General features: G+C 46.3%; 4 protein-coding genes across 4 annotated transcripts; 1 reads left to right on the top strand and 3 right to left on the bottom strand.

The window, feature by feature from the left end:
* Positions 1-51: 51 nt before the first annotated feature.
* EYB26_004447 (uncharacterized protein) lies at positions 52-2,210 on the bottom strand (the record flags this gene model as incomplete). The annotated part of the gene is made up of 4 exons (XM_054263738.1): positions 52-437; positions 492-977; positions 1,036-2,048; positions 2,131-2,210. The coding sequence occupies 4 exons, from the start codon at positions 2,208-2,210 to the stop codon at positions 52-54; spliced, it is 1,965 nt and encodes a 654-aa protein (XP_054119713.1).
* A 679-nt stretch (positions 2,211-2,889) lies between these two features.
* EYB26_004446 (uncharacterized protein) lies at positions 2,890-4,636 on the bottom strand (the record flags this gene model as incomplete). The annotated part of the gene is made up of 4 exons (XM_054263737.1): positions 2,890-3,608; positions 3,660-3,854; positions 3,911-4,481; positions 4,532-4,636. The coding sequence occupies 4 exons, from the start codon at positions 4,634-4,636 to the stop codon at positions 2,890-2,892; spliced, it is 1,590 nt and encodes a 529-aa protein (XP_054119712.1).
* A 10,385-nt stretch (positions 4,637-15,021) lies between these two features.
* EYB26_004445 (uncharacterized protein) lies at positions 15,022-20,158 on the bottom strand (the record flags this gene model as incomplete). Its single annotated transcript, XM_054263736.1, has 9 exons — positions 15,022-15,285; positions 15,340-15,431; positions 15,493-15,716; positions 15,764-16,548; positions 16,606-16,755; positions 16,811-19,624; positions 19,695-19,963; positions 20,018-20,042; positions 20,105-20,158. The coding sequence occupies 9 exons, from the start codon at positions 20,156-20,158 to the stop codon at positions 15,022-15,024; spliced, it is 4,677 nt and encodes a 1,558-aa protein (XP_054119711.1).
* Positions 20,159-20,607: 449 nt separating this feature from the next.
* EYB26_004444 (uncharacterized protein) lies at positions 20,608-21,791 on the top strand (the record flags this gene model as incomplete). Its single annotated transcript, XM_054263735.1, has 5 exons — positions 20,608-20,657; positions 20,730-21,123; positions 21,178-21,398; positions 21,454-21,564; positions 21,617-21,791. 5 exons carry the CDS (start codon positions 20,608-20,610, stop codon positions 21,789-21,791), a joined length of 951 nt encoding a protein of 316 aa, XP_054119710.1.
* Between the last annotated feature and the right edge of the window lie 266 nt (positions 21,792-22,057).

Here is a 22,057-nt window from a genome sequence, read left to right as displayed (position 1 = left end):
TGCTCATTTCCGTCGGTCTGGGCGCGTTGAGCATAATCACCCAACGTCAGATTAGACAATAGCAAAAGCCCTCGTGAAAGTATCGTGCATAACCTGTCGAATATCCATCCTCTGCCCGGCCTCGTCCTGTCGTCTTATCACCTCTTCAAGGACATCAGCTGTAATCCCAGCATTGGAAACAATACTCTCCATGCTTTTCATTGCTGCGACCACCCATGCCCGTTGGTGTGCATCGTCCGATTCTACGCCGAGCATCAAGAGAGGCCAGAGCATGTTGATTGGCAAGGGGGAGCTGGAAGTAAATCCAGAAATGGTCTCCATGGAGTTCGTTGTTGTTGTTGTTGTATCTGTGGCGCTGTGAGGTGTGCGCATTAGGTTTTCTGTGACTTTCTGGATAGCGCAGAGAGCTGTTTCGAGATCTGGTGTTCGTGGAAGATCTGTTGGATGTTAACTGGGACATTTGATAAACATGAATCGGGAGTTTGACTTACTCTTATATGCGACGCGATGCAGATGCACAAAAGAAGCATGATAATTGGCGTAGCAGACCATCAATGCCCTTGATAGTGTGTTTGCCAACGATGGAGAAAGCAACGGCGGCACTAGCTTGCACGCAATGGCATGGTCCATAAGTGACGGTCGTTGATGCCAGAGGGCTTTGATATCCTTGCTAATTTTCTGAGCAATAATCATGACATCGGTCTCATCGTCCACAGTACCGCGCGAGCGGTGCCACGGGTCGATTCGTGAAATTCGCCCCATGAAGGACTGTACTTTTTGGAAGAAGGACGAGGCTGGGCGAGTAAGAACGTCTTCTAAAATAGTCTCTGCGTTTTCTAGACCACCACCAACAGTGTCCGGAGGCGATTCCATATCCGGTGGTATATTGTTATCGTCTTCATCGAGAAAGAGTCCCTCTCCTCCAGCACTAACTGCACGGCCATCCAGAAGTCGCAACCACGATACTAAGCATTTCTCTGTTTGTAAAACATGGTCAGTACAGCTATCATGGGACCAATTGATAGTGGCACGAACCTGTTAAACTAAGATTCTCATTTCGAACCCGTTGAATCACATGAAAAGCATCCCGCAGGTTGCCGTGTGCCTTGAACACATCATCGTCGAGAAGATCAATATAAGTTAACAGAAACACAGTAGCCAATATGTGTCTCAATTCGACTACGAGAAGTTTTTGGTCCATGGAGACCTCGGTAATAATTTTAGTGAGCATATCTCGTGATAAAGTATAATATTGGGTGTGTATGGTTCGGCTGCCTGAACGTGGCGACTCGAATTGCAGGGCAGCAAACGCCATGACAGCGTTCTTGACCATCTCTGACTTTTTGCACATATAAATCAGCATTTTCCTCATCCGGGACCATCGGGAGCTTGTCTCCAATGGAGCCAAAATCGGTGGCGCCGTAGACCGAGCAAAGAAATCCGATAACTCGGACTCGGTGACATTGACACCAGAAGCAGCAGGTATGAAGTCCCCGTTATCACTAGCCCATCTATCACTCATGAACAAAGGGGGAACGACTACTGACGCCGTTCTCTTCATGGTCTCAGAGACAGCTAGAGGCATGGTTAGTTGTAGTTGATCATGTGGAGTACTCAGGCTGTCCAAGGGCGATGAGCCCGTGGGAAAGGAGATCGTAGGGGAGTCGTTGTCCCAGAGGAAGCTTGCATAGTTGAAGATTTCGTTGAAGTCTGCTTCTGGAATAAATTGTTGTGCGTGTGTTTGCGGTTCTGATTGTGCCAACAGTGACGTTCTTGAAGAGGGCGATTGTGCACCTTCCTCTTGCACTGGTATAAGCCGTTGCTGTTTCTGTGGCGATTGTGATCCCGACTTTGGTTGCGGTTGTGGTTGCCCTTGTTGTTGTGACTGTCGCTTGTCTCGACTATCTTGCTTCGACTTCTTCGCCTTTGATACTTTAGTAGTGCCCGGCACATCAAAAGCAGAATCCGGTGGCCAAGTACATGAAAGACGTAGTCGAGAGCAATGTCCACATTTGGGGCGGACTTCGTTACAGCGGACCTTTCTCCGCCTATTATTGTGATAAGTAAAGTCAGAGTTCGTGTTCATTTCTTCCGCCAGCGAATAATGCTACAGCTTGATGTGGCACTTACCGACATGTCAGACACCCTGTCCGCGTCCTTGCCACACGGGACCGTTGCTCAGGGTCATGCTGTTGCCATTGATGAAACATGATGATCCAATCCGTGTATGGTTTGGTGTTTGATAGCAACTGGTGACCGTCGCGACAACGCTAGACAATCATGTAGCGACGAAAATCACGTCAATCCGCCTTATCAATCGTCGGATGAAGGACAAAAATGAATTTCCTAAAGGAATTTGCGGGGATTCGTGGTGTACCCCAGCTTTTTTAGGACCTACAATTTTACGCCAATCAGAACGCTCTGTCGGCTAATTACCTCTTTTGGATTGCGACAAAAAGCCCTACTCGGCGACTCGCCCGGACATATTGAATTACTTTGGTATCTGATCAATTTATATGGAGTCTTGATTAATGCAAATGAATAATTTTGATTGTTCGTTACCGTCGTATTCTCGTAACTAACAATAGTCTGTACTGTTGATCCAGTTCTTTTTTTTCGTTTCTGTTCGGCCCCCACGAATGGGAAACAGGTCTGTACAAAAGGCGAACGGGGAGAAAAAAAGCGTGAGCAGCAAGAAGAGAGTAAGAAGAAAACCCTTTATTGACAAGAATTGAAGTATTTTGATGAAGGGCAACGAGACCGAAACGCCAAAGACGCAGACCGAAACGTTCATATCATATATAGCCATGGATGGGAGCCGTAGAACTTGTAAGGAAAGAGACGAAAGTTGTGAGCATTGCCGAGAAATGTGGAACGCCTGAAACTTCTTTACATGCCTGGCTTGACATCGCCACTGTCGCGGTGGTGCACAATGTGTGGGTGACTCAAAGAACCAGTTCGGAAAGGGAGGTTGTACATGTTTGCCATGTCATAGTCTCGAGGACGTGAAAGTTCTGGGACTGTAAAAGTTTGGGGAACTTCTTGAGGTGAAGAATATGGTCCATATGACGGATACACCATGTGAGGTGGCATTTGACGACCAGCTCCGTTACTGAAGTCGACTGGTGAAAACATTGTTTGCTGAAACGCGGGAGACCAGCCCGTAAAAGACGCAGAGGGGTCCGCTTGTGCATGAGCCGGACTAACAGCGTGTAGATGGTTTGTGGGACTGGCCTCTGCAAATTGCGAGTGATCTATGAACTCGTTGTGAGTGGGGGTCAGCAGCGGGCCTGCTATTGGTGCATTAGCCAAGTTCCCATGGCCAAATTCAGGCTGCGTAGATACGAATTCTGGTGTTCGCTGTCCCGAGTTCGTAAAGTTTAGTTCGGCGGGCATCTGGAAGCTCGAGGTAGTCTCCAGTGGTGATATGTGCTGGGGTATAGAGGTCACGTCTAGAGGACTCTGGGAGCCTTCGACGTGCTCCATCTGTGGTGAGGAACTGGCAGTGCGAGGAGGAGTCATCACTTTGGACTCTCCTTCATCGTCGGATTCGGGCTCTTCTTTCCTAGCTCCGTCGTGGTCGGTAACGTAAACCTGAGTGCTTCCGTCTGGCCACAATCAGCGCTCTGTCAGGGCTAAACGAAGTTCTCTGTACATACCAATTTCATTCCTCAGGTACCGCTCTTGAATCTTTCTGACGCGGATTATCTCTTCTAACATTGAAGCTTTCTCCTCGGCTTTATCTTCGGGTACGAGATGTCTTCTGGTATCACCGACAGCTTCTTCGAGTATATCGGCTGTTATTCCCATAGGAAGAAGGTTTTGGACAAGATGAACAAGAAGCTTCACACGATCTATATTTTTCTTGGTCAGTGAATCGGTTTGATATCGGGTGATTGATGATTCTTACAATCTTTCTTGATATGATCGGGCTCCTTGTGTATAACATCGCGAGGCCACCAGTCAGGCTTTGTGTCTTCGGGGTCTCCCTTCTCACCAGGTGCCCCGCCTGGTTTTCTTCCACCGTTATATGGGTGTCTGACCTGCTTACGAGGCTCAATTATTTTGATCAGGTTCTTAGCCAGTAAACGGCAGTTGATTTGTTGCAATCGTTTGAAAGCCATTGTATAAAACTCGGTGACTTTCTTCGTGTCACCGATTTCTAGAGGGACCTGATCTTCTGTGTCTTCAAAAGCTTCAACCACCTCGACATCCAGTGGCTCCTCGCGAAGTGCAGTTCTTCGCCGCTTGGATCGACCTGCACGCGAGGAATGTCCCCTGTGGCCGGGACTGTAGGCCGTATGCGGAGAAGGTAAAGAATTGTGTCTATTCGGCAAAAGACCGTGTGCAAATGCGAATGCTTCCCGCGTACGAGCATCGAAGACGGGTGTAGGTAGGTTTGACATTTCTTTGACGATTCCGGATCTGTCAACGTACATCATAGCCCAGTGAGTGGGGACGGCGCCTGTAAAGACAATATTCTAACTGCCGTCAGTATGGTGCTGGTTTGGATAGAAAGGAGAATACGAACCGGTTCGGGGGTTTCGAACGGCCTGTAATTCTGGTGCCGGAGAGATGCACCGGCATCTGCTGACTTCTTGCCATTGCGGTTGGACAAAGAATCTCTGATCGTCATTTTGCTTGTATGGTAATTCCTAGTTCTTTTCAAAGTATGGCAGAGAGACGTTATGGCGCAAGAGTCGAATGAAATTGTGTCGCCAAATGCGGATTATGCGGTGAAAAAAGGTTTCTTATATTTTTCAACCGAGATCAGTCAAGATGACCTCTTGGAAAGGAGAATGAAGCATGCAAATTGACGCACAGATTTGGTACGATCAAATGGCAACAAGCACGACGGCCACCCACGGTATTAACAAGGCTTGAAAGCTCGATGAGGCACTCGATCAAGAACAAACGGACCCGAGTAGGGAAACTTCTGTGTTATATGACGAAGGTTCTTGGAGAACTCTAAATTGACAAGGAAGAGCTTGAAGTACGCCCAAGTAAAAATAAGAAAATGCCAAGCAGATGAAAGCAGAAGATCGTGAGATGATGGTTGAATGAGGAAAGAAACAATCAAGTGGTCGGGAGGGTGAGGCGGCATGGGCATTGATATACCTTGCCCCGGACTGCTTCAAATATGTCAGGCTGGACGATTGACGGCACGGCCCTTTTGACCCGCGTACATACCCATGGCATAAATTAGTTTTGGGCGACATTAGTTCACGAATACTATCTCAGAACGAATGCATTTTCCATTGGTCCTTCTGTTCAGGCATTGGACTCAAGAGATCGGTGGGGAACACCCAGATTCAGGGTACACTAAAAGCCATTAGTATAGACTAAGGTCAAGTCTAGACAAAGTGATTCGATGCCAAAGGCGTCCGAGTGTCTCCTTAGCCTCTTCGGAAGACATTGAAAGCCTTCCCGCGACAATCGCGGGTCCATGGAGCCACTAAATCTCAAGCTACGAGGGCTCGGGTACAGGGATCATTGATGAGCAACAACTTACAAGGGTAAAGGGGTCACACTAAGGAGGGTATCGATGCGTCATGCCAGCGGGATACATGGGCTATAGAAGAGACGAATTCTGACAGGCCGGCCACTTGCATCGGTGCGGTCGATGGATTTGATGCTTAACAGCCACCGTTGCGGCACCAGAGGGGAAGTGACAGAATGTGGTGCGTTTTGCATTACTGCGCAAGTACGAACGTAGCAGACTCCATTTGGCCTCGGTTTTATGGCCAATTGGAGGTTCATACATGCAACAACCGAAGCGAGGGATATCAGCTGAATGTAAGTCAAGTGGACTAACTATGCACTCTCTTTTGTTGTTGGAATTGGCCTTTTCTGCCATCTAATCCTCGGAAATATCTAAAATATAGGGAAGAAATAATAAATGGGTCTACGGTACGTACCGCAATGGTACTGTGCGTTATACAACAGTGATTACTTCGTAGTTAGGTATGAAATGACCAGCACTGCGTGTACTCTGGAGCAACATACCTCAGCCTTGGACAGGCAAAATCATGGACGATAGGGTTTCATTAATTGTGCATGAGGCGTTCGATCTCAATGTGGTTTTCGGTTTTAGATGAGATCGCATTTGTATGCATAGACTTCATAGATTCCAATGCAGGGAAAAGACTATCTCAGGTGTGGCGCCTGCATTATCTTCTGAACCTCTGAATTATAACACGATAGTTCCACTTTCTGCGACAAACGCTCCACTCGTAGATCTTTTGTAGCATGACTCGGCTCGGAGTGGAGCTAAAAGAGAATCTCTCTTGTTCCTCTTTTCAAGCCCAGTAGGCAGAATGATTTGTCAAATCTAAAGTTAAAGTGGTTAAGTTTCATCCACAACATTGGGACCTTGGCTTTCCTTCAGCGATTGCATCGTTGCAGTTCTAGCTCGATCTGTTTCGTCAATTCTCGGCGCTGAGCAGGCCGATGTTCGGTGTATATTCGGCACCAATACCATTTAAATCGATTGAAAGACCTCAAACATTCTAAGACATCATTGTAGGATTGAAGCAGATCTAGGTTTACTAGGATCATCCCTGTAACAAATAGCCAGCAAGCTGGGCTGTTGTAAGCTGCTCACTATCATTGAAGACAATGCACTTAACCTAGCAGAATTGTGCTTCCAATTCGCTTTCTTCGACTCGTGTTTGAATGAACGGTCGTCGCTGCTCATGTTATGTCAGATGACGTTCGATAACACCGACTCATCAAAGAGTAGAAAAAGTAAATCTAATCAGGATCCCACCAGACGTCACCATTGGACACGAAGGTCAATGCTCAGGGGCATTAATATATAATGATAGTTGTACCAAAAAATACGAATAATGAACCGGCCTTTAGGGGACGGATGACCCGTTTAGTTCGATCTGTCGGGAATCCAGGCTGGTCCCCCGGAGATACTACATGGGTGGATTTCGTGGCTGGCTTATAATGACAAGTAGCTCATGTCAATACAGCGTAGGTGAAGATCCGGGTGGCTTGATAATCTGCAATAGGCATAAGCTCAAGGGTATTTATGTAACAAAACCCTGACTAGCCACGGCGATTGGCCAGACTCGTAAGCGCATGTCGGACTCGGTTAGGTCATCTTCACACAACAAAGGGTAGAGACTCCTGCTTCTTAACATGGAGTATTAAGGAAGGGATGTGGAAGGAACATCGGATCAGAAGTTCCATCGGTCTTAGCGCACAAAACATACGAGGTACTCCGTACTCGAAAAGAAAAGCAAAGTGACACCGTGGACAAGCGTATTCCAAGCGAGAGGCGAATGTCATGCAAGTTGATGACGAGAACAATGCCATATGCAAGAAATACCAATTCGTGGCTTTGAGAACCTGTGCGGCATGCCTCGTAAAGCTAAATGGCGGGCAAGCTCCAATTGCAACCATGTGGACTCATGATTTGCGGAGCTGGGGAATCAATTGAGTGATGACACTGGTGAGAAATGAGAACAAGGAAAGGTGACGACGATGCTCGATTGATGTTGTGCGTTGTAGAGCCTAGTCTATTCTAGGTAAGTACGCAAACAATACATTGTTAGTATCATGTGTCAAAACTCCGTACGAGAGATAAAATACCCAATCCGGGGTATTTTTTCCCTTTTGGGATAATTTTGAATCTTTCCACATGATCTTCCCACATACCCGCTACTACTACGTATGGTTGCTTTCCTGGCTTGGCTGTTTCTTGGAACATTGATTCATTGACTCATGAGCAGAAGATCTACACTATGTCAGAGACCGACCGCCGAGTAGCTATCCCAATTGCACCAGTTAAGCTGAAGGATTGAGCCACTTCAAATGAACTTGAGAATCCATGATGTATGTGGCTGGAGCTATGGAGCATTACAGTCGTGCTATTGGAATTAGTCGTGCAAATGCACATAGTTGGGATTATCTCTGTCTCGCGCCTTGAACCATTGCAAAAAATGGGAGTTTCAGTTGTCACAAGGCCTACTCCAGCCCAGCCACTTGTGTTAGCCGCTGCCACCAAGGCTGAGAGTAAACCTCAGTTATGGTTATTGATAGGTTTAAGTTCAGCCCTTAGCCGTACTCGCCCAGGACGTGAATCGTGATCAGGGACTTCACGAGCCTTGAGGGTTTTAGAGCACGGAACCGGCGGACCGGGTGCCTAGTTGTAAATCCGCCTCATGGTCCGTTGTACGCTCGGACTCCTAGTCGAGACTAATCGACGAGAGAGGCTCGCTCAGGCTTTAAAGGCTACCAATCATGGTAATTACTCGGCATGGACTATTAATTTCAACACGAAGTATCCGTACAGAGAAAAGGAATTCATAGGTGACAGCTGAAACTATTGTCTCGTCCCGATCATTCGGGACCTTGGCTATCTGATAACTTGGCAAATTGCCCTGAAATTACGGCCAACGACTACAGATCTGGTACACAGAGTATTGTAGTACGTACCTCGTTAGTCCCCACTCTGTCGTCCTGTTCACTTTGATTGCAAAACAAGTAATTTCATGGAAGATCATGACTGACTACCTACGGGTAAGCCTCATTCATTTAAATATAATTGGCCACGCCTCCCAGTCTTGTCCAATACATACAATCTTTGAAAAACACCTGCCTATTTTTCTTTATTATAGTGGAGCTTCCCGAGAATAATACGTATTGTAGCCAATTATATGGCATGGATAATGAGTTGTCAAAAATACCCATGGAATTACCTGTTCTGCGATCAAAGTGAACAGACCGAAGGAGTGGGGATAACATGCCAGTGATCAGTTGAAGCCTTGAAGGACGTCTGAGTATGCATGCAATCGCCGCAACCTATTTGTCACCGTTGTAATGAAATGCACTGTATTGAACAGTCAACTCCGCATGCGCCAAGGTAGGTATCTATATAATTAACTCATATGTTGTCGCCTTTGTGACATGAATATTCGTGCCGTGATAAAAAGCTTCAGTCTGAGTATACTCGAAAAGACCCTGAATGTATTACTCACTACCGATACCCCATTCCATCATGATGTGCAATATATATTATATGAGTCATGTAGTAATGATAATAAAAGCACCAGAGATTTACGGTTTCCTTGCGGAGTACTCACTACTCAGTTGTCTTGGACAGGTCTCCACAGGTCAAGTTGCCCTGAGAGGCTTCATTTGACGTTTTGGCAGATTCGAACCCCATCGTTACTCCGCAAGATGGGCCCTCGCATTTTTTTTTTCTCCTTTTTTCTGTTTTCTTTTTTCTTTTTTCTTTTTTTCCTTTTCTGAAAACTCTATTGCCCGGGGTCTGATCCACGGTCTAGATCATAACGCTCAGACATTTTAATTGCAAATGCCAACCACGAAGACACGCCAATCGGCCAGTACCCCATACATGGTCTCTCGTATGGTTGGACATCCCCTGTTTGACTACTTCTCGAATGACAAATACCACTCACTGGCTTAAAAAAGCAATGATATAATTAATTTATCTCTGCACCATCGTTCAAAACGAGGCTCAAATTGGAAATCACACTCATCAGCAGCGCACCGCAGGGAACGGTGTTTTGGAGTCTGGAAGCCAGTTCTGCTCGGATTTCATTCCGATCCATGTCTAGAATCTCGTCGTAAGCGAACCATGGCTCCGTCTCTGAAGACTGGAAAATATGAAGATACGATGAGCTTGAATGTCTGGCCTGTTGCGCACGCACAGATAGTTCGCCTATTTCTTTAGAGAAATGTGGTTTATGATGCATACCTTACTTCACGTGCTTCGTTTGCTCATGACTTCGAACCTTCTGATTACCTACTTCCTAATTCCGTAGTAGTATGTACCTTGTGTGAGTTCCACCATTATGGTTCTATGGACACTTGCATTGAGTTGAAACCTTGTAACAAAACCAATCGTACTCGAGCCAGTACTTCGATCTCGATAAATAATTAGTTAGTTTATTGCTAATATGTTGAAATCCCTAAAAGCAAGATAGCTTGAGAGAACTCTTCAGCTGGTGTAGTAGTAATATTTGTCACCTCTACGTACATAGTTACAAGTAGGAAGGGAAAGGAAGCCGATGTCCATCATCTGCAAGTCATCTGTACAGAAAAGTAGGGGTTCCCCAGAAAAGAGTTTGAGCTAAATTCATCGTAACTTGTAAGCGCCCTACGGAGCGGTGACACCGTAGTCGGCATACATTAACTTTGGTGGCGTCGGCTAGGAAGGCGAAGAGTCTGTCTCAATTTTTGGTCTCGGGAGTTTTCTGCTCAACGGATTCATTGACATCAAAGCTAAACGGGGTCGGCGATGATACGTAGAAATTCACCGCGCCATCGGCCCGTTCGCTCATACACGAGCTAAATGTGACTACGGGAATACAAATGGGCATAACTGCATTATGTGCAGTCATTGATACGTAGACGAGGGAAAGGACAGGTACAAATGATGATCCATTGTTTCAATGATATAATTCCATTCCATCATCGGCTTGTTCAAAACAACGCTACAATTATTGATTCAGACTTGCACTAGCCTCGAGGGTATAAGAGTCTCTTCTGCTGTACGCGTCTAAAAAGACTTATTAATACGGATAGCTTAGTCACCAAGGCCTATAGCCTATACCTCTGTTGAATCGCCAGCCATAAGCCCCAAGCATACGCCGGTAATAATATTCCAATTTAAACAGAAAACTGTAAAATTTAGGAAAAATCCGTGATGGTTCATGTAGCAAGCCGAAAAAAGGTTACAGCGGGGTACGCACTTGTGCTAGTTTACTAGGTGGGATCTTGTAGTGCGAAAGACAAGGATCACCAATATAAAAGCCCACTGTGGGGAGCAATGATCGACCTAGAGTTTCAGGCTCGCAAAATGCTTCCGTATTCAAATCCCTAGTACTAAGTACCATAGTAGCAGAAGAACCGGTGATCGATTATGGACCGGCCAGATTGACTTAATGTTCTGAAGTTTGCCGTCTGATGTTCAGAATGAGAGGGAACCATGAGCAAATACTTAAATATACAAAGTAGCTATTCTCTGAATGTTCCAAATTGCCAATGTAGAAGATCCAAGCAAAGAGATCTGATCTGACCCAAACAGTCGGGGACACACATCGGGAAATGTAATTTTGGATACGCGGCTCGGCAGCTCCCGTCGGATGCTCGCTTCCCAGTGGGTCAAAGCGGGAACTAATCATATTAAGAAGGAGAGATTATGCCTAACCCTAACCTTCGAGGAAGTATCCAACCAGCCATTCGAGACACTTGGTCACACGATGCTTGCTGTACATAGGCCATGTTACTACATATTGTCGTACGTTGGGTGCGTTCCCATTTCTCCTCGAAGCTACTCCGTACAAGAACACATCCCATCTATTCCCCACCAGCACTCGATTCCATGGACCGGGTTTCGACTCTGCAAGCTCATAATCCAGAAAACTTCAAATACGGAGTAGTCAGGGACTAGATTACCAAGCCTAAATTGGTACGAATACGATGTACACTAGTCTAGATCTGATTCATGTGGTCGTAATCACCTTCATGATTTCGAGACTGCATAACGGCTCCAGGCTAAATATTGCTAGCCAGTTCGCTAGCATGCACACCGAGTCAATACTTACATATTACCACACCGCTGCATATATCTTGCATTTGGCTGCACAAAATATATCAGATTCAGGTTTTTATGACGGGCGCGGTACTGGGTACCTCCTATGTAGGGTAGACTGGAAAACCAGAAGGTAACAGAAGAAACTACGGGAACAGAACGGTTTCGCGAGTAGTACACGGTGGATGTACTTAGTTCACCATAACTATTTATTATGAGAATCCGAAGAGCCTGTGGGTGCATCGGAGGTTTATCCGGATATGGAAGTTCTATTCGTGAAACCCTTATGGGTGAGGAACCAACACAATTAGTACGGAGTACTCCGTATGCATATTAACGGATGCAGAATTAAGAGGTTCTTCGCTAAGATCCAATGTGTGCCTGTCGAACATCAACCCTTGTTGTCGCCGTTCTGGTAAACGCCGAAACAGAAGAAGAAAAGTTGCAGGGGCGGCTGCGCCATGTGTATGACACGCTACATCGAAAAGAGCCAATTATTCTAATAATCGTATCATTTAACAAAATCATAAAAACAGGAAAATTTCCGCAGACCGAGGCCTTATCCCTTGTCAAAGTGATCTGGCTTGGTCGCCAAACTAACATGACCGGGGACCCCTAGTAGATAGGTTTAGCGTTAGTCGCGGGGGCACTAGGCCACTGAACCATAGCCATTGATTGGGGACTAATTACTTAGGCTTTCGCGGAAGTGCCTCCCTGACGCCAATCTGCCCTAAAGGCTCGGCACCTCGCATGGTCCCGGTGATTTTCTATAAACAGATCAAATCGTGAAAATATTGAGTTTTTTGTTCTCTGGAGAATACGATACTGACCACGGAATACAACTCCGTTACAGAATTTTGATGTGTAGTTTGACATTTTGAAATTTTATCCATCTGCGGCTGGTTATGTGGCTACGGACTAGTTTACAGACATACGCTTCTAATCTCTGGAATATACTTTCCTTCTGCATAGTCGCCACGCTACTTGGCAGGATCTACCGATTGAAAAGGACAAGTTTCATTCTCGATTCCCTGTATCGCTGCATACGGAGTAAACACTATGGAAACCGACAAAGAGTTTAGCCGGACATGAAAGATCCTCAACTGATCTTCAGTCAACCTACCATTCTCGATCCAATTTCCACATACCTACCCCCACCTAGCCCGATGTCACTAATGCATCTGATCTGGCCGGCCCGCGTGGTTGTCACCACTTTAGTTCTCACCTTGGCCCTTGTGAGAAACAGAGAATGATGATATCTTGTTTATCGTCCTAATATAGACGGGGTAGATAGGCGATTAGGAAGTAATGAAAATTGAGTTCTGAGTTCTTTACGTGCTCAGAAAGTGCCACCAAAAGCAAGGGATGATTTCACTTACTTAGCTACCACGCATGTAGCGGTAGGCAGTCCGTTACGACGTACCAATTCTAGTAAGTGATTTGCAATGTTACAGAAATAATATGAACTACCGGTACCCAGTACGTACGTATTAAGTACGGATACATGGCCAGGTATCCCAGCCACTGCCCGGGTTTTCTACACCTGATATGCGTTGCTGTATGTAAGAATGTGTTAAACGAACTGCAAGTATGTGTTGTGTTGCGCCTATATGTATGCAAGATCTTTGATCACGTTACACGGCTCAAGACTTAGCTCTTTATTTCATAAGTCGGTCTGGACCATGTCCAGGTGGCTGCATACTACAGTGCATAGTCGTTAAGGTATGTCCAAAAGGAAGAGCGCATAGTTTGATATCTGAGAGTTCCCAATGAACCATGATTCTAACCATGATCGAACACCAGGTCTCATATGACATCACGACTCTGTAGTAAGTGAAGGTCTTTCAATTCGATAAAATTGCCCCTGGATTGAGGGACCACTGGTTACTAAATTACCCTACAGAGCAACTTATTCGGGTAACTTGCTTAAGTTAACTAACTTACAAATGATTTGTCATGATCTCCTCAAACCAAATCCCGAATGCCGTTGCTGTTGGCTTCGGTGTTTGACGGGCCACACTGCCTATGTACCTCGTACGTATGTACTTACCTCTGCACTCCCGAGTCTCGACCTCCTACTATGTATGTAACCAGTACATCCTCGATAGCATACAATGACTAACCTTAAAGAGAAAGCTATTTAAATCTTGACTTTTTAGGCTTGCAGGCCACGTTAGCGAGATCAAGCCTCTGACGTCGAAGACTCTCAGCTACAACTTTACAAGTACATACCAGTAGATCTAGGCCGGCAGATAAACCTAGCCATGAATGCAATGCAGTTACTATGTATGTACTCTAGGATCAATCCTGGTTTTTTGTCTCAATTCTCGAGTCAAGTCCAACCTGAACGGACGTGAGTATGTAGAAGTCATGTAGGCAGTATGTATGCAGCCTAGCCTTGATTGACTACTTCTTTTAGAAATGGGATCTCACACCGAAAAACACACCAGATGCAGATAAAAGCCAGCGGTATGCTGTCCTTCCACACAGTGGTGCCGGGGGAGCGTCATTGTGAAAAACAAAGATGGTCTAGCTATGTAATACTGCCTAGCACATATAACTACGTGCTACCTCGCCAGGTGCATTGGTCAATACTTTTGAGGGTTATGAGAATGACTATGCATTAATACCTATGCATGGGTGATAGCAAGCATCATCCCTCTCCTCCTACTTATGTAGTTACATATCCAGGTGTGAGCATATTACCTAGACAGCACAGCCAGCTGGCTGATGAGGCAATTTCTCGACATGATTACAGCCCTTGCGATCGCGAAATGCCATCCATTGTTCTTAATACAGTAAATTACATGTCAAAATATATAACCGCTTTTCTCATCTCACGCTCCGCTCCAACTTTTGAGAGAAACATATACCAACAAAGTGAGCGTGCAAATGACCATTAAATCCAAACATATCCATGTAATATAACTGAAAATCCAACAACACGAGCCAGTAGTAGAGTTTTTTCGGTTCCTCCATCGCATTGGTGTAGAGGAATGTTTCACAGCAGTGGAATACAACAATGCCTGCGCACAGACGGAATGATGCGGCCCAGACTCAGCTATATCCTGGTCGAGATGAGCCGAAAATCCATTCAAGGCTCCTTCTGTCCCGTTTCAATCGTGTAGCACAATAAATTTTCTTTGTTTGCATAAGATAGAGGGGAATAGCAAGGGGGCCACATGAAGCGGACTATGCTACCCTCTGACGCACGGCTATATGCAATGATGTTGAGATCTGTACCCTGGTAATGTAGGCTTATTCTGGCCATCAAAGAGAGCTTCCCTACGGTCTTGGTTCGCTTCCCAAACCTTGTGCGGGCGATCGTAAAGAGGACTCAAGAGGAACAAGTAGATTTGTCGATCAGTTCCTAAGTTAAACTCAACGAAGACCCTCCCCGGGGGACCATTGCAGCGTCACGTTTCCCCGAAACATGGCTATGACCCTGTCTATTTCTTCCCCAGCATGCTTGTTACAGCATCACTGTCCAAGAGATTTGCCTCTTTGACGAGATCATAGAATTTGCCACCTTGCCGGAGAAGCTCGGCTGGGGTATCGAATTCTGCGACAGTACCCCGATCCAAGACCACAATGCGGTCAGAGTCGATGATGGTATTGATTCTATGAGCGATGGTGATAATAGTACGATCCTTGAAGATGCTACTACGTAAGGTTTGTTGAAGCAGGGCATCGGTTTCAACGTCTACTGCGGCCTGTAACCTCTCTGTCAGCGATGGATTCTTTGACTTGGCATTGCAGGCACTTACCGTTGCTTCATCTAGGACCAAAATGTTACTTGGCGTCAGCAATGCGCGAGCCAACGAGACGAGCTGCCGCTGTCCCTGGCTCAGGTTTGATCCTACAATCAGAAGTAATTAGTTGGGTTCAGAGAAACATGTAAAGAACATGAGATAAATTACCTCCTTCCTGAATCACGGCGTCCAACTGACCCTCCATGCCAGCAACATGCTCCTTGAGACGTGCATGGCTGAGAACGCTCCACAACTCAGTATCATCGTGAACATGACGAGGATCCAGATTGTCTCGAACAGTTCCTTCGAACATCGCTGGATCTTGAGGAATGATTGCAAGGCGACCACGAAGGTCAGTAAGACCGATTGTAGATATATCCAAGTCATCGATGCTGTGAACGATTAGCCGATGCTAACAAATATGGAGTTTAGAACTCACCTAATTTCGCCTTCAGTGCCTTCAATGATACGGAACAACGCCAATGTCAGAGAACTCTTGCCGGCACCAGTGCGACCGACGACACCGATCTTCTCATGGGGTTTGATATCGAGGTTGATTTTCTTTAGAACAAGGTCAAGTTCAGGACGGTAACGAGTACTGTAGTTCTGGAATGACACACCACCCTGTGCCGGCCAACCGATAGCAGGTCTGTGCTTGAAGATAACATCAGGAGCCTCGCTAGGCAAGTTAGCGTATTCCAACACACGTTCGACGGATACAATATTTGTTTCAACTTCGACCGTCTGCCGCACAATCCAGTTGAGGGACTGGGTAATCTGTAGAGCATAAGACATGGCCAAACCCACCATACCTCCTGACAAGCCAGAGCCAGTGCTAACGGAGATGATAGATAACACGGCCGCAGATAGGATAACAATAGATCCTATGAACTCCAATCTCACAGCAAGCCATCTATTGGCGCTGATGGACGGGAAGAATGCCCGGTTGTTGGCATCCATGCGCCATTCATTCTCCATGGCAAATCTCTTCGTTTGTCTGTATGCGCGAATCGTCGATACACCGCCCAGAGATTCCTGGAAATGGGCAAAGATCGGGCTTCGACTGACACTATCCAATCTCTTGAGTTCTCGGGAAGTTCTCAAGTAGTACTTTTGATAAGACATATAGACAAATCCAAGAGGGACGATAACGGTCAAGAACGCTGGTGTTGAGAACGCAATCACACCCATGGTGAACATGGCACGGGCAGCATTGACGAATAACTAATAGTAGATAGGGATCAGTCTTCATCGACCATGAACAGTCTAGAATGCCCTTACCATATTGAAAGTACGTGCGAGCACCTCGTCAACTCGATATATGTCACTTGAGAATCGGTTAAGAATACGGCCAGAAGGCGTAGTCTCGAAGAAGCTCATTGGTGACCGAAAGATAGCGTATGCCATACGTTCGTGAAACTTGCGAGATGCCTAAAAAAACTTGTAAGCTGCTGTGTAGAACTGAGTCAAGAAATTTGTAACAAACCTCGATGGAGCAGAAAATCCAAAGGATAAATGTTTGCAAAACTACAAGAGCAGATGACCCTAATCCAAAAGCAAAATAGACTCCAATGTATTTGCCAACATCGGGGTTCCGGCCAGAGATCTCATTAACTTCAGACCAACGCTTTAACCAAAAACCTCCTGCAACTTGAGCTGTCTGTGAGGCAAGAAGGAAGAATAGATAGATGGAGACTGCATAAAGATTGCTTTCTTTTGCATATTCGGTATAAACACTCCATTTGACCTTCCCTTGTTCTGATTTTTCTTTGGTTTGTTTGGTTTTGAGACCGTTCTCTTCGTCGCTAGTCTCCCTACGCGGGCCATGCCAACTTGCAGTACTGGCACGTCGTAAAGTAGCCATACTAGATCTTCTGACACCACCGGGTTTGATAGGTGCAAGGGCACCAAGGTCGTCCTCCGCTTCTTCGATTTCAGACATATCAGACTCATCGACAGTTGTTGAATCAAGGCTGATAGGGCTCTTAGCGTCGTCTCTGCTGGCTTCAGAATCGTTTTCATCATCATCCTCGGCAGATATTGTGCGTATCAGATTTGCCACTTCTCCCTTCATTGCCATAAGTTGTTCGTATGTACCCTTCTCAATAAAAGTACGATCCCTGATAAGTGCAATAAAGTCTGCCTCTCGCAGCACAGCAATAGAATTGGTGGCGAGAATACGCGTTTTGCCATTAAGAACACCAGTTGGTCCTAGCACCCTGTTGATAATGTGTCTGCCAACGTGGGAGTCTACAGCAGATAGGACATCATCCAAAAGGTAAATGTCAGCTCGTGCATAGACAGCTCGAGCAAGTGTCAATCGAGCTTTTTGTCCACCTGAAAGCGAGATACCCCGCTCGCCGACCTCTGTCTGGTCACCGTCGGGAAGTGTCTTGAAGTCGTCAACTAGAGCACAGGCTTCAATTGTAAGTTCATAGAAGTGTGGATCCCAGCGATGGCCGAAAACAATATTTTCTCTCACGCTAGCGTTCATGACCCAAGACTGCTGTGCAACATATGCGATTCGGCCACGTACGATGACTTCGCCTTGGCTCTTCCAGAGATCTCCGAGAATGGCTTGGAGAAGCGATGACTTGCCCGCACCGACACGACCAACGATACAGGTCAATTCGCCTTTGCGGGCACTCAAATTGATATTCTCCAAGACATTGTTAGGTTGATACTTGTTCCATGTGAATGATGCATCTCGAATGCGGACAGACTCATCGCCGTTGTGTGTAACCGGCTCCTGGAAGAGGACAGCATCTTCTTGGAGTTCGTCCGAAGTGAGATAGTCAGTAAGGCGTTTCACAGCGACTGAAGCTTCTATAATTGAGGTAATAACCATAGGCAAAATGGATAGTGGGAATGTTAATAGGTTGAACAAAGTCAATGCCGGGAAAACAAGCTCGGTAGTCAAAGGACGGTCATCGATCAGCACAAAAACTGCAAATGTTGTGCAGGATACCAGAAATGGGGTTGAAGACCAAGTGAAATTTGCAACAGCTTGAGTTGCACCAATCTTCCGAAGTGTATTCAACTCAAGGTCATTACGAATGTGACTCAATTTAGACATGAAAGCCTTGTTCCACGCATACAACTTGATGCTTTTCATGTTATTCAAGATTTCGGTCATAAGACGTGTCCTGGAGTCTTTGTTCTTCATCTGGACAATCTGAAGGGTCTTCATCATTCGAGCAATTATGCCATTGATCGGTATCATGAGAATCATGACTCCAATACCAGCCCACATACTATTACCAACAAGTTGATAAAGAGAAACCATGCACAGAGTAATTTGGAAAGGCGCAGACCAGAGCTGAGTACCAAATTGGGTCAAGTCCACCAATCGCTGCTGGTCAATAGCCATATGATTGACGATATCTCCAGTAGTCTTTGCCGAGCGACCCTCATTTGACAATCTGAGCGCCTTGGAGTAAATGAGGCCGGTGAGAGCTGACTTAACGCGCATGCCAGTCTCGAAGGCTCGCTGGAAGTATTGATGCAGACATGCTGTTTGGCAGACGGAAACCGCGAACATGGCTAGAGCGATAGCAACACCCCGGGCAACGGGCTGCGGCTGATCAGTACGATACGAATCGACGAAGCTTATCAAGTATCGCAATAGCTGCGGTTGCACAAAGGCAAGTATATCACTGCCACACTTGATAATAGCTCCCCGCATGTACGGGCCTCCGAATGCCCGGAATAGTGCAATCCACAAAGAAGGAGACTTCTTCTCTAGCTCGATACCCCACGAGTCCTCTAAGAGAGAGCTCGTTGTTTTCGTGGTGTCTCGTTCTCTCAGATTCCACATATCATCCTGGGTTAGAAAGTGTTTGTAGCCGTATTTCATCATCGGTGTCATCCAACTAAAGGTGAGAACGGAGAAGATATCCGCATACTCGAACGGGCATTCGTCTTCCTTGCCTAAGGTATCGTATGCACTCTGTTTCTTGGGGACGAGGTACTCTAGGATAAACTCAACGATTGCGAGGGCGACGCTGATGGTAATGACGATGAAGTAAGGGAGATGATAGCGGAATACTTCGCGGGTGACGAGAGATCGTAATTTTATACCATGCGCTATGATGAAGAACACCCAGTAAAAGAGAACCACTCCGTTTGGCTGTCTACTGCGCCAGTGTTCAAAATATTGGACTGCAAAGATCACGGCGAGTGAAGCCAAGGTCCAAACATTTGCCCAAAATCGAAAATCAGCGATGTACAGTTGTGCGTTCGATACCAATTGAAGAATAGCTTGGGTGGCCGTCAACGCGAGCAGAAGCGCCAGAACAACCTATTGTTTTATCATTAGGTCTTCTGACATATACCATTGGAGAAAGGAACAACAAGCACAAAATGCTTACCAGCTTAGCGTAGAAATGCCAATTCTTCGGAACGTGTTGTGGTTCGCGCCTCTTAAGCAAGAGCCATAATGCCCCGGCGCCCATCACCACACCCCACCAAGCGGTAATTGAGACAGGGACATCGACGAAGCATGGCGTGAAGTCAGCAAGATCCGAGTTTATAGGGCCCCATCCTTCGCTGTTGCCACAAAGTGGCTGGCGTAAGGTCGTTGAAACATGAAGCGGATTGGCGGCGGTGTAGAAGGAGCCCGTAGAACTACGGTCGTTGCCTATGACGAGCTGCGGATTCCCATCGATCATCTTCCGTCAGCAGCAGAGTATACCTGGTGAAAAGCGTACACTCAAAGGCTACCTAGATAATCATATCAGATAATTAGAGATGATCCTGAGAAAGAAGAGAGACAACCAACGAGCCTTTTGATATGCTTGATGAGCTGAGATAGAGATACTAACTTCTGTGCCATGAAGTTGGAGCAGCAAGGCGGCTTATTAAAGGTTTAGGAATGAGCTAAGAAGCTAAGAAAGCTGACCAATCCAGACGACCACTAATGACGCAGCACGCCGCGCCCTAGGCCCGAAGAGGGTAGGCGGTCGGAGATAAGCAGCCGACGCTGGAATTCCGCAGACAGGACGACTTTATTTTCTATTACAGTAATTGCAAAGCGTGATTTCGATCCTCTGGACAGAGTCTTGATTGACTTGGTTTCAGAGATGCCAAAGCCAGCAGCATTTGAGAATAGTTGATGCCAGTGGAACCAGCCTGCCGCCACGAACAATTACGGTACTTCTCCGTACTTCCCGACACTGATAAGCTCTTCTACTTCAGGAAGTCCAGAGAAAATCAGCTGCTGATCTGGCAGGTATTCGATTCTTCGCCGAGTCACGCTTGCACTCTCGAAGCATATCTACTGCAATGGCGCGCCTAGTCATGGTTGGCGTGTGTTTCGTCGACACAATCTTAAGGCATGATGACCGGCTGTTTTCCTGATTGTCATAAGCAGGAGACTATACTAATGGCGACTCATTGGCATTCAGCGTGGATCACTATCCCGAGGAAGATGAAAAGCTTCGAGCATCAAGTCTAACTCGGCGGCGAGGAGGAAATTGCCCTAATTCTCTAGAGGTCATACAGCAGCTTATAAACCTCTCCCAGTTGAAACTGTCACTGAATCTCATATCCGTGCTCCCAGCGCTTGAGTCAGCAAGCACACGTTTTATAAAACAAACGCTGGGGCCGGATGTGAACTGCAATTCTTGTATCTATCGCCCGGACTCGACTGAGCCAGCATCCGCGTATGTGATTAATAGCCAGAGAACGGGAAGCAGAACGATTGTGAGCTATAACGAGCTGCCACAGATGACTCTTGACGAATTTTCATCTTCAGTTGAGAAGCTTGAACACACAGAGAAAACCTATTTTCATTTCGAGGTATGTCTTACTACTGCCTATACCAATCACGCATCTCATAGAGCCTGCATATAGGGAACCATGCCAGAAGAGAACCTACAGTGTATTTTGCATATACGACATAAATACCCTTCTGCATTTATTAGTGTTGAAGTTGAGAACCCACGGCGTGTGGGACTCGAGAAACTGGCAGCTGAGGCAGATCTCGTCTTCTACGCCAAGGGCTGGGCCCAGGCACAGGGCTATTCATCCATGGAGGAATGTCTGGAAGCACAAATTGATGTCACACCAGAAGCGTATGTAGGCCCCAGTGCTTCTTTTGTAATGCGTTGGGCCTAACTCATACTACAGGAAATATCTATGCTGTACATGGGGCAAGGAAGGCGCTTCACTCCTAACCAAGCCTGACAACACCCGTATAACGGTGCCTGCATTAGAGGTCCCGGATACAAATGTAGTGGAGTAAGTGTCATACCGTGCATCTGAACAAAAGAAAACACTAACACATGTACAGCTCGATAGGCGCCGGGGACACATTTGTTGCCGGTATGCTCTTCGGCATTCTGTGCCATACAGAGGACTGGGACCATGAACGCAAATTGCGGTTTGCGACGGAACTAGCTGGACTTAAAGTCCGTCAGGATGGTTTCCAAGGTCTAGGAGTTGCTATGAATCATCGTTTGAGGTGAAGCAATTTCGTTAAGCATGCGATGGTGTTCGAGCAGAAAGATGGCGTTTGAGTGTTTGCGGTGATAGACATAAGCGTGTACTATGAGCGCTATTCGACCGAGCAAATGAAGGGAAATAACCAACAAAATGAGTCTCTGTAAATAAGTAGTGATAATGTCAATGTATATCCAAAGTGCAGTCTGGATTTCGAGCTGTCGATCGGAGCGCGAATCAGAAGGCAGTTGGTGGTCCGTGCGCCACCGTAATAATCTACCGCGCGGGCGAA

The sequence above is a fragment of the Talaromyces marneffei genome, chromosome 3, assembly GCF_009556855.1.
Source record: "Talaromyces marneffei chromosome 3, complete sequence".
Classification (NCBI taxonomy): Eukaryota; Fungi; Ascomycota; class Eurotiomycetes; order Eurotiales; family Trichocomaceae; genus Talaromyces; species Talaromyces marneffei.
Note: the sequence above shows the minus strand (reverse complement) of the source record. Positions and strands in the feature narration are given on the sequence as shown.